Source organism: Bacillus rossius, assembly GCF_032445375.1.
Source record: "Bacillus rossius redtenbacheri isolate Brsri chromosome 4 unlocalized genomic scaffold, Brsri_v3 Brsri_v3_scf4_1, whole genome shotgun sequence".
Classification (NCBI taxonomy): Eukaryota; Metazoa; Arthropoda; class Insecta; order Phasmatodea; family Bacillidae; genus Bacillus; species Bacillus rossius.
In genome coordinates, this window is record NW_026962010.1 from 325,801 (window position 1) to 339,414 (window position 13,614).

At 35.2% G+C, this 13,614-nt stretch overlaps 1 protein-coding gene across 1 annotated transcript in view; it reads left to right on the plus strand.

Moving 5' to 3' along the window:
* The first annotated feature begins 766 nt into the window (after nucleotides 1–766).
* Nucleotides 767–13,614, plus strand: part of LOC134541656 (NAD(+) hydrolase sarm1) — a 568,468-nt gene continuing 555,620 nt past the window's right edge. The window contains exon 1 of the mRNA XM_063385250.1: nucleotides 767–853. Within this exon, the coding sequence (XP_063241320.1) occupies nucleotides 803–853 (51 nt within the window). The 5' untranslated portion in view covers nucleotides 767–802. The remainder of the gene's footprint in view (nucleotides 854–13,614) is intronic.

Here is a 13,614-nt window from a genome sequence, read left to right on the forward strand (position 1 = left end):
TAAACTTAAAATGAAAAAAAAAGAATTATAGTTTAAATTATGTGGAATTATTTTAGGTGATTAATTATTTTATTGAGAGTGAGTGTTAAGTATGTAAATTAAATTTTTCTTGTATAGATTTGTGTCATAGCCAACAGTTGTTACACATTATATTTATGTTTAAATATGGTGTCGAATAATTGACGGATATTGTAAGATATATGTGTCTTCATTTTCTGCAGGTATAGATAAATAAAGTGATGGAAAGAAAATTACTGATTTATATTTAACAGTTTCGGAAGTGTGAGTAGATTTATTGGGTAAGGTAAAGTTAAGAGTCAAATAAATGCATATTTTAATATATTTTTTTGTTTGGTAGTCGTAGTTAGGACATAATATAACTTCGTGCACACGGCGTGAAACGTAATGAAGAAGAACCATGGGGCAACATAAGGCGAACACGCGTGGTTAGCGAACCGCTAAAGACTTTGCCCCCCACTCCCGTCCCGCGCGGACGAGCCAGTGTTTGCAAACAGCCGCGCTTGGCGGGGAGTTTAAGTTCGCGCCGCGAGCGGCCGCGGTGCGCAGTCTGGCGTCGTCGGCGGTTGTTCGCGCCCGCGCCGCCCGCAGGTCTCCGACTAGAGGCTGGCGGCCTTCCAGCCGGTGAGATCACCGGCAGTTCGGCGGGAGCATGCCGCGTGACGTCACCGCCCCTCTGCTCGCGGCGGCGGCGGCGGCGGCGGAGCGCGCCCAGTGAGGCGGCTGTGTCGAGCGGCGGCGGGCGCCGCCCACCGAGCGCCCCCTAGCGCCGCGACGCCGCCCCATGGGCAACCTGCAGTGCTGCGCCGTGCGGCCGTGCCGGACTACAGCCAAGGTACTCCCCCTGCGACCCCTCGACCCCTCGACCATCGACCAGGCTTGTCTTCGCGCTTCTCACCCGCACAGGCTTCCCAGCTGTTTCAACGGCTCCAAGACGCGTTTAAACTGTCAACTGGAAGTGTCTTATAATAAGTACTACTACTTTGCATGCGTATAAGACTGTAACTAAGGTATCTCCATTCAAGGATTAAAAAAAAAAAAACCTAAGATAGAAGGAGGTATTATTTTGGAAAGATTTTTCTCCCCCTCAGAGTGCTACAATAAAGTATATCCTCCCATTGTAGTCCGACATGCTTTTCAAGCACAAAAGCAGCAGGAATTATGTTTCCAAATATTCTACATTTAATTCCTGTCTGCACGCGTTTTTTTGTAACAATTTCATTCATACAAACTTGACATGAATGTTTCATGTATTCGATAATATGTATTTATGGTTTGTTTGAAAGATTTCTTCAAATAATTTACTTCAGAAAAAAGTATTTAAACAATTAAATAAAAACAAAAATATAAAATGTTCAGTATTATTTTCTCAAACCTAATCATTGCTTAAATTTCTGAGTGTAAACGGAGTTCTTGAAGTCCACTATTCCCCGTGATTTTAGTTTAACAATCAATTTATTTTTAAATTCAACTATAAATAAAATATACTCTTAAACAATGATATAGTGGTTAAACCGGTACACCTTCACAAAATCGTGGCTACGGCCCTGCTATAGTGTTTATGAATTATTACCTAAATGTTCCTGTATGTCTACACAAATTAAGTGTCAAATAGTCTATAATTCAAGCATGTTTCATTCAAAACATTCTGTAACGATTATTCAATTTCAAGTATAAGCAAGGATAAAAATCTTCGGAAGAATTCTGCGACACATTTAGCCTAATTTATTACAAAAATTAGACGTCAGAATGTGGAAGGACACACGGGCTCTCGCCTGTCATCTGGGGTATTCCAACTATAAAGGTTAATTTACTCTCAATAATGCCCCCCTTCCCAATTAGCATACAGCTATTATCAGAGACATAACCTGAAATTATATAATTGCTTCGAATTGTTTTGAGGTTTTCATCGTGAGATGAATCAAATATCGTAATGGGACAATATGGGAAACTCTGACCAATTAGCATTGGCGTGAGACTAATTAATTGCATTGCTTTCAAACTCTACACAATTATATACCACTAATACGCATTAAAAAAACGTAGGTACACTCCACACCGCCAGGTTCGCTGGCATCTCTTGTCTAGCGTATTTCTTGCCCGTTTCGCAAATTGTCCCTATTACAAGATTTGAATGAATTCAGATAATAGTGGACTACTTGCTTATATTTTCTTCGAGCATAACATTTATTTGTAGTGAAACACCTAAGGTTTAATAAGAAAAATGCGTGCGTGGAATGTGGTTTCAAACATCTTTACACCAAAATTATATTTTGTTAGTTCATATTAAATTTACGTTATTTATATATAATGGATGAATAATGGATAAAGATGTGTGCCTAGCTAGTAGCGGGTATCAAACATATTTATAACTACTGATATATAAATATTTTATTGGCTGTGGTATTTTGCATTCGTCAAAAATTTTTTATAACTATTTTGATTTTTACCACTCATAATTTGGGGCTCTACTGATAATAAAAGTTTAAATATTGTATATTGGGTTCAGGTGCAGTTATATGATGCTACTTATAGTGTATGTCTCATAATTGCGATACTTCTTTTGATCAACTTAATGTCTCTTCGACACCGAGATCATGAGACGGAAACAGTCAACTTAGATACGGTAAATTGTCAAATAAATCGTCCATGGCCTATTAAAGACCATTAGTTTAGTAGTAATGAACCATCCTAGGATTTGTTTTGGGAGTGGTTTCAGAGAATCATGGGTGGTCGAACTGGAATTCTAAAAAGTTGTCTTCCATAATGTGATTGCGGAATGTGTTATCACTGCGTTACCTTCTTTCGCACTAATGATACTAACTAGTCACTAGTTTGTTTCTAAGGTTTCCTTCATTCTCATGTTTTAAAAGACCTGTTTCCGTACTTTTTTTTACATACATAATGCAGTGGTTGGTGTTCTTGATTTAAAATATTAAGGTCAAGGGTTCAGATCTTTCCTCAACCATGGGTATTTCTAGAACCAGTTTGTAAGCTGCCCCTCTTCTTCAGCTTAGCCATCCTACGTAATGGCGGGGTGTTTATATATAATTCTTTATCACACCAATGAGTAAATATCACAAAATAAACATGATACCTTGTATCAAGCGAAATGCAAATTAGCATCAGTGTTTTTGACCATAGCTCACTTAGTTTCACATGCTTGCATACTGTTATCCATTTATAAGCGTTAAACTTTACAGTGACGTATTAAATTAGAACACATTGTGGGGAAATAAATTCATTTCTCTCGTAAGTACGTCGAGAAAGATTTGTTACCTTTATAATCGTCTGTGATTGTAAATTCGAAACAGTAAAAATAAATAAAAATATCATGGGGAAAACATGTGTGCATTTAAAGCAAGTTTGAAAAAAAAAAAACAAGTACATATCTCGTGAGTTCATCAACTGTTGATGGGTGGCTTTGGTGTTAAAAAAAAGGAATGTAAACAAAGCGCTTGTGAATGAGACGTCACGATTATTTTGAAACACGCTCTTCCATTCTGGCTGAGCATACGATCACGAGGCATACGTCTGTAATACTTATCCAACGTAGAGCCAATATCTGCGGTTTCAGGCATAGTTGCGATTAAGGGGAATTAAGCCCTACCATTTTAGATTTTTCTATTTTTTTGTTGCTATAATTCAACTTTTGTACTTTCTATCATATTAATTGAGATGTAAAGGTATAAATATTATCTCTCAGACCTTCTCTACCTTGTTGCGACCACACATTTACTAACTGGCTCTGGTGTGTAATCCCTGGTAGAAAATAACTGATTATTTCACGCGTGCAACAACGATAATCACACCAGTTCACAAGTGTTGATATCAACAAGTAATCAAAGCTAAGTCCTATACCATCTGAAGTAAAAAAAAAATACTTGGAAGCTTTATTGCAAGTGTTATTAAATATGTAAAATTTCGATAAGGCAAGACCTAATCCTCCTTAACTGCCGTATTACGACATGTTAATCCGGAGGCTCACTGATGTGATTGAATGTGCGGTACCAACCTCCCTGCTCTCAAATTGTTGGCTGCTCGTGGAAATGTTTTTGTAATTTTTTGAAAGTTCTTAAGATCCAATTTGCTACGTCTTGGGTTAGAGTCTAAACCTATCATTTTCCATGCAATGGACAATTTGATAAACATAACCATTCTTAAAGCGTTCAAGAGTGTGGACACACATACTCAGAAAGTGTCGTTTACCGATCATCACAAATATTTTTAAGATCCTTAAAAAAAAATATTTTTGTTGACAAAAAATAATTTTTTAGTCTGAACGAAACCATTTATTAGCGATGAAAACATATTTGTGTCACTAATAAGGCACTGTGTGTTAGCTACAAGATTTCACGATAATCTTGTTGTCAACACAAACTATTTGGTAGGGCCCACATTACTAATTATATATATGTATATATATACATATATATACATACACATACACACATATATTGGCTGGCACGAAACTGTTTTCAGTATTCAGACAGTTCTAAGTAAACAGTTCTAAGTGAACACACGAGGTCGTTTTATCTTTTGTTATTACTAATATATGGTTATTTGTAGTTAGTTTTTCCTACCTGTGAAGCAAACATTCTTAGCCAGGTTCTGACTTGTGATTGTCATCTTCCAGTTCATGTGCTGACCTCGCACAATGTCGTGCTCGAAGGCCATTGTTTTAGTTCGATCTAAACAAGTACAAAAAACATCTCGTTGAATCGCCCTGAACTCAGAAAAAATTCTTTAATCAATCAGTATCGCAAGACGTAATGCTACTGAATGCCTTGGATAATAAAAGATTTTCTGCCCTTTTAGTTTTTCTAGTAACACGCAATATGGTTTGAGGCAAGTAAAATGACTACGAAGAGGGATTTTTTTTAAATTACGAATGTGTAAGGGCTTGTGGCCATGTTGGAAGGCTAAAACCAAGGAGGTTATCGGACAGGTTTAACACAGTTATATATACAGTTATTTTACTGCGTCGAACTGTGAAAGTTGGATGTTGGATCACAAGGAACTTTACAGTAACTCAATAAAATATCAATTAATATGGTGTTTTTTATACGTGAATCAAAGAAATGTCTAACTAACATTTAACAAGCAAAGTTCATTACGAAAAATATCCGGATTGCTTTTTTTAAATGTGACTGTGCTGTATCTGATATCAGAATCATGCTTCTGGGGGAAATTAGTTGATTTGGTCAAGAATGGTGAATACAGCTAAAATTTCAGGAAGAATAAATAAAATAGAATCTACTTAGATAATATTAGAATAAACATAAATATTAAATAGTTCTACACACTTTATAAAAGGCGTTATTCTACTGAAAACTTCGGTATTATTATTTCAGAAAATAATTTTTAAAAGGATGCTTAATAGTAAATTCATTGACACTTATAAAGAACGTCTTTTTATTTGGCATCAGGTGTTAAAAGCTTCCAAATTTAATAAATACAGTTTACCCTAACAAGCCCGCTGTAAGAATTTGTTGTAAATTTACGAAATTTTAAACGGCATATGCAGTTAAAATAATGAAGCGCTCTTCGTAGTTCCAGATAACTGAATATTCGTATAAACTACGCCAAATTCCGAGTTCAGCGTTCTGTATTCTGTAGTTAACAAGGTAAACTTGCACGAAGAAGGAAGAAATGGTTTTTCTTTTAGACTAAACAGGTTTTTGAAGGGTTTTATTGATACTACAGTATATTTCTTGTGGGTTCATGCTCAACGTAAATAACCACATTATTTTTTAATTTATGATGATATCTGAAAGTTTACGAAGATTCCTCGATAATTTGTAAACTGCGTTCGACGTAAATTTAAGGTGTTAATGTTAATTAGTGATGTCTGATTTTGAAGCATTGAGCATAAGCAATAAACAAAAGCAAACTCTTGCGCACAGCCTGCAGGCTCAGGTAGATTTTGAATTGCCTGTTTCTTCAGGAACGTCCTGCACATTTCTGGCACGCTCTAGAAACTTCTGGAACATTTTGAAAACTTAATGTACATAACATCTTTTATGTTCTCCAATATTAAAAATTATCAATTAAAATTTTTATTTTTCCATGTAGCGAAAAAGTTTCGAATAGTTTTAATTCAATGCATCCAGAATTTGAAAAAATTAGAACGAAATTCATGCTATGCCTACTGACGTATTTATGAATTTTTATTGACCTGTAGAACACTATTTTATCCCGTGAACTAATAAATGGTCGTTTGAAAATTTGTTTTTGACTAAGGTTTATGATAATAAGAATTTTTACAAAAATTTCGTACAAATTTGATAGTGTACTTTTAAAAAAGTTTTGAATGTTATTTATTTATAGCTACTACTTATTTAAAAACCTTGTGTAGCAATAGTTTGTCTCATTTAAAATGTTTTAGCCAAACGTTTAGGATTATATTTAGTTTTTTTACAGTAATTTGTAACTTATTTGATAGTGTACTTACTAAAGGAGTTCTGATTGTTTTTTGCCCTAAAACCCTATTTATTTCCACCCCTTGCAATAAAAGTTGGTCATATCAAAATTTATATTAGACAAAGTTACATAGTATTGAAAATATTTAAGTTAAATAAGAACGGATTTTATAATGTACAATGTACGGAAGTTGTGATTTTTATTTATTTATCCATCTGTTTTTTATTCAACTCCTTACAGTAATCGTTAGTCTTACCAAAATTTGTTTCAGAAAAATGTTTTAGATAATGTTTAGTAGATTTTTAATTAATTATAACATATTATGTCGATATTATAATTGATCTATAAATTTTTTCCCCCTCAACCTTTGTATTTTCTACCCTTTGCAATAATGGCTGGTCGTATAAAAATTATTTCAGATGAGTAGATAATATTAAGAAGGTTTATAATAAATAATACCAGATTTGGTAGTGACATGAAACGGAAACTATGATTTTTAATGTATTCCAACCTCTTGCAGCAATTGTTCGTCTAATCAAAAATTGTTTCAGACGATGGTTTTAAAAAATATTTATGAGGTTTACAAACAATTAGAACGGATTTGATGTTGTGCATTTTAAGGGAGTTATTAATATTTGGCTTCCCATCCCTGTTTTATTCCACACCTAGCAGTTATGTTTGATCGTATCAAAAATTTGTAATCACAAATATTTTGGTATTATTCCAAAAAGTAATAACAACTTCATATGGAGGCGATATTTGTCATATTATGGAAGTTATGGGGATTTTTCGGTTTTGTTAGGATTCTGCCCAAAACCGAACTTGACAAAGATTTATCGTTATCATATTTTATTATTAGTTTAGAAGTGATTTTTGCAAAATTACTGCAGTTGTCGTGTCCACAAAAATGTTATGTATATACAAATTTTTGAGATGATGGTTTTGGAGTCTATCGACCGTAAAACGAAAATTTATTTTAAATTTTTTGGAAGTCGCAATATGGCAATAGATACAATAGGTAGTCTTTCTTCGAAATCTACCTAATACTGAAAATTACAAATAATAATATCTCGTGTCTGTTTCAGTGAAATTATTAAGGACAAGTCTAGGTCTGGTGTCAGTAATCAGTTTTTGACGTGACAACGTCTAATAAATCGATGAACGCCGGCTGCACGCACGAAAAAGTGTCCCGTTTGGCACATTGTTCCGTTACGCTGTGTCCCGTTACGCTCATTGTTCCGTTACGCTGTGTCCCGTTACGCTGTGTCCCGTTACGCTCATTGTTCCGTTAATCTGTGTCTCGTTACGCTCATTGTTCCGTTACGCTGTGTCCCGTTACGCTCATTGTACGCTTGCGCCGCATCTATCTCTCTTCCACTCGATTGGCCTATGCGTCCGAGGAGAAGAAAGACAGCGGCAGCACACAACTTACATCTACACGTGAACTGTTTCGTCGACTGTTTATAAAGTGAAGTGAAAAGTTAATGTGGTTTTCATTGCTTATTACAACAACAATTTCTTCAATAAAGGTTAATTATTCTTGCATTTTAAAAATCTGATTACTAGTATAATTTCAAGTATTTATGCTTTTATTATGAAAATAAAAATGATTCAATTTTATTCATAAAAGAATGCAATCATTTCATCAATGTTTTGTTATGACGTTGTCACGTTAAACTATCGTCCGTAAACCGACTTTACAGACATTTTTTTTAAAGTTATATTTCTTTAAGCACGTCGTGAAAAAATGAGATGCGCGCGCACCATGCAACGAAATTTTCATACTATAAAAAAGGTTACATGCAGAAAAAGTTACCATACAAATAAAAATTATGTTTGCTTTTAAATATTATACTTTAATGATTTATATTAAATACTGGTTCATATAATTAAAAACAGTTTTATTGTAAATATTGGTGACAGAAACTGTAACTTTTCCAAGTGTATTTAAATAAATGAGGTTATTTTCCCGTATGTAGCCTATAACGATGTCAGGTTGCTTTCAGGTTGCTGAAAGCTTCCATTGTCACTGGCAGGGAGTGTCTGTCGAAGGTTTAGTAGTCTCCTGGCCGTTTTAGAGATTATGTTCAGTATGTATAATTTATTTGCATTATAAATTATTACACTATTGTTTAATAAATAATTAAAAATAATAAATTAGAATCAACATTCAGCATATTTATTGATTTTCGTTATAAATAAAACATTATCTGGATTATTTCACTAAATTAAATAATTAATTTTATACACGTGTTTATATTAATGTTGTATATTAAGTTTTTATTTAAATTTTTTGTAATTTTATTCATTTATACTTTACCAAACCGTATTTATAGTATCACTGCTTTCATTTTACATAAGTACATGTAAACTTTTTTTTTTTAATTTTTTACTATTCAAGCAAAGTCATTCTGAATGGCTCGATGTGGCAGTTACGAAGGCTAAGGTGATATCGATCTCACTGGGGACGTAAACCTATCGACTATCGATCAGAACGTGCGCCAATCGTACAGCTGCGTGCGCACCTTTCTTTGACATGCTTCGCAAACACCGAGTGCGACAATAGGTTTGTAGGCCCTGTTGTTAAAATAGCGCTGATTGGCCCACGTGGCCCGGTGACGTCATTGGCGCTGATGCCGTCGACGTTGTTTGCCATCCACAGACTGGAACTCTCTGTCCCGTGTCCCAGACTAAGTGAATGAACTGTAAAAAAGTAGTAGAAATTAGTCAGCCCACACTACTTACAAATGCTAAAAGACAAAGTACGGCAATAAATAAAACTGACCAAGTTGTTTACCTACACTACCGGCCTGTAACTCTTTACTGCAGAAATTATAAAAGACGTGTCATGAATTGGAATATTTAATAGAAATAAAAAAATGCTTCCAAATTTGGTATTTAAACAAGTCTACTTAGATATAGAAAAACTTCAATTAAGAGGTCAGCCTACTAGGTGTGCGTGAATGTTGTGCCAAAATTATCTTAAGTTTAATATTGTAGTAAAGAAAATAATGCACACAGGGGTTCTTAAATACTCTATAAAGAACCGACCTAATAGCAAATCTTCTGTAGTTTTTCATTTTTGGATATATTTATTAAGACAGGAAGTCTATTACAATGCAAAAAATTACGATATAGCCCGTGCACATAATAAAAAATACAACATACAACAAATACTAGACTAGTCCCGTACTGTTCCAACCGGCGGATGAAATCCCTCCCCCCTCCCCCCCTCCCCCCTCCCCTCCACAAAACCCTAAGTGATGAAATAAATTTGCAGAATATCAGTGAAGACAGTATATTACTGTGTGATGTGTGAGAGGCCACGTCCCCTATGGCTACTACTGTAGGCTACTACTGTCAGTGTGTTAGTGACAGTAGTAATGTAAGTTTTTTGAATACACCTATTTATAGAGACCGGAAAAATTCGCGGATATCTTTCGAGACAGGCTGGAATCCCAACTCGTGATTGGACCGCAATTTACCTGAAGGACTCTGAGCCAATGGCAAACACTCAACAAAAGAACTATCGAATCATAAGAATCGCAGTAAGCAGGTGTCCCGAGTCGGTAGCCAATGACCAGGTGATAGTTGCCCGAGTACATAGAGAATCGTGGAGTCTATCCTAGTGGTCATTGAAACTGCGAGTTTTTCCAGTCCCTACCTATTTATTTATTTTTTCAAAATCTCCCAACAAATTATATATATATATATATATATATATATATATATATATATGTATTTGCAACTGACGCTACGCCAGGGTGCTAAGGCACAGACAGACACTGTTAAAATAAAATAAAAATGCAAAATTAAAAAAAAAATATTGTGCACATTTTGCAGGTTATGTAAACGATTGTTGTATCAGCTCAGGGAATACAGGCATTGACTGAGTAAAATTAGTATCGTAAACAGCAGGTTCATATACAGTAAGAGTACTTACGCCAATTGAGGAAATTGAATTTGCAAAGTAAAATCTAGGTTACTAAAATTGTCAGTAGAAGTAACCATCACAGTAACCAGGGACGTATCTAGACTGGTTTCCACCCAGGGAAAGAACCCATCAGTATATGTTGGCCGGTTCGGTGCCTGGGTTCTGGGTGTGGAGGCGGAGACACTGTCCGCCATCTTGGATTCCGACGTCACGGCGGCCATATTGGATGACCTTGACATTTGACCTTAAAAATTGCCAAAAATGTTTCAAAATTCTTCAAAATTTGCTCAAAATTTGCCCATATCCACAAAAAATTCCAGTTTTTAGGAAAATAAAATCATCAAAAAATCTCCAAAAATCTGAAAAATAAATTTTTCCTTATTTCGAGGGAAATAACCCGAAATGTTTTTTAAAAATTCGGAATTCGAAAAACCTCAAAAGACTTTTTTTTGCCTTAGAAAAAACAAAATGTCCTCAAAGTGGCTTAAATTCCCCATGTGCAAGCCTCCTTAAGTCACCAAGATCATGACCTTGACAATTAGGATGTCATGGCTGCCATTCAGAATTATGACATCATTGTTGCAATTTTTTACGGCCGCCATCTTGTAAATCTTTATTTTTATGCCAGAAATTCTGAAAAAAATATTAATTAACAAAATTTTAATGAAACATTCCTACATTTTGAAAACTGTTTGCCATCTTGAAATTACATAATTATGATCAAAAATGATAAAAAAAATTATTCAATTAAATATTAACTTAATAAATTTTAATTAAAAAAAGGCTCTTAGTCATGGAGTCCTCGGTTCAAACACAGTGAGGGCAAAACAAATGGCAATAGAACCTTCCCCTAGGAAGCCACCGGCAGACTGACCTCCCACCACTAATGCCATGGTATATAAATCGCCAGCTAGTATGACATCGTGTCCGCCATCTTTTTTTCTTCTGCTAGAGGCTGCCATCTTGTTTTCGTCTGCTAGAGTGCACTGCCACCATATTAGTTTAATTTTTACCTGCTAGAGTGCAGTAATCATTTATTACTGTAGTGCCCACCATCTTGACATTTGACTGCTATCTTGGAAATTTGTATTTATTTAGCTAGAAATTCGGAAAAAAATTCCAATATTCATTACAAAAATCTAAAATTGATATACTGATTGATTTGATCGATTAGAGTGCTTGGTTTGAAACTTGATCAATGCAAAAATCTAATTTTATGTAAAAAATATATTAATTTCAATAAATATGGTGGAAAGTCCTAAGAGGCCTTAAGTACTCTACTACCAACGTTCAGTAAGCTGATGATGATATACTTACCACCATCTTGGAAATTTTTAACTTTTTAGCTAGAAATACAGAAAAATATTCAAAAAATCACTTATTTATTAATTGATTATTTTGAATCTTGTTCTATCCAAAAATATATAATTTAATTTTAAAAATATCATAAAAGTGACGGGTTCGAGAATTAAAACAAAATTACAAACAAAAAATGTATTCTACATTAAAAAAAGCACCAACAATTTATTAAATAATTAGATTCTATACTAAAGCAAATTCCATTCAACATTTATTTCCACATTTCATTTTGTGCAGTTCAAGACACTGTATAGCTGTAAGGCCTGATTTTCGAGGTTGATCAACGAAATACTAAAGCACATCTTACACACATAAATCTTGAGCTGATGTTTTATAACTTGATGTCTCACAAGCAACAGATGAAAATGATCTTTCATTTCTTGTTTAGTTACATGAATCGGGCACACCTATTATCCTCATTTAGTGCAAACACATACACTGACACTTCAGGATTATTTTTCTCAAAAAGGTTTTATCTGATTTAGTGGTGGTGGATAGTCCAGACCACTGAAGTCGTTCTTATTCTCCATAGTATAATACCTACCTCTTATCAACTCGCTTTTGGTGACTAATCTTGCCAAAATACTCAATTTAAAACAAAACAGATAATTCAGATTCCGACAGTTAACTACTGCTCTTTTGTTGACGATCGACTCAGGCAACGCAACTAAATGGCGATGCCTGTTATTGAAGCATACTAGCACTTGTTCGTATTCCTAAGCACATCTTCTAGTGACTACCCAGACTGTTACAATATGAAAAAAAACTTATCACATTTTCAGGGGTGCCCACAAGGAGGGGGGGGTAACGACGCAGACTGCGTCATTAAAATTTCAGGGGGGGGGGGGGTGGTGGTTAAAAGACGAGAAAAATGTATATATTATTTGCATAATTGCTTCTAATGTGAAAATACGATTCTGGTGCTCTGATAATTTAAAGGGATCTTGTAAATCAAATTGGCAACCCCGCACTTTCCTCAACAAAAGCAGTTTGGCATCTGTCGGTTCAGGATGGAAATATTACCTCATTTGACCAAAATTATTATTAGAAAATCAGTTTTAATTAATGCAAAATGTGATAAAATATAATACTAAAAAAGTATAATATTATAAAATAATTGAGTAAATCATTTAGAAAATGGCATAAAAAAAATTCGGGCCGGGGGGGGGGGGCGCATAATTAGTTTAGGGGGGGGGTGAGTCATAGTGTTTGGGGGGGGAGGTGGGCACCTCTGACATTAGCCACACGTATATGTCTTCCGAGACAATATCAGAGGACCTACTGTAGGTTATAAGATGCTTTTTTAAGTTATCATGGCATCCTAATTGTTTATTACACTTGTCATACTGAAACAATGTTATGTGTTCATTATTCGGACATATGCTCCTTTCATTTCTGCGCGCACTTGAAAATGTGAAAGACATACCACAGTAACTACACAGACGTGATGAAAGTCTACCGTCATTGAAGTCTCCGAGGTCGCTGGCGAAACTTCAACTATGGAAGTCTCCGTTGTTTCCTCTGTAGTTGGTGGCGCACACGTCTCTTACAGTGCTGTAACAGCAGGTGCTGCTGTTACTGTTGTAAATAGGATCTTCGCTGCCACCGGCGTGGCTGTCATCGAGGTCTCAGGACCCCCGATGCTGTCAACGAGGTTGGTACTGTTGATGGCAGGCCTTCCATCCAGGTTGACATTAAAGATACTATAGAGATCACAGGACTAGCGGACTTATTCACCAGACTAATCAAACAAGGCGATACATAGTGCACCGCGGTCAGAGTTGGACTGAGGGTCCTTCAGTGTGGACCTCACTTATATACTAGCGGCTCCTGGTATACTACGTGAGTCAAAACAACTACTTTTAATTTATTTTTATCAG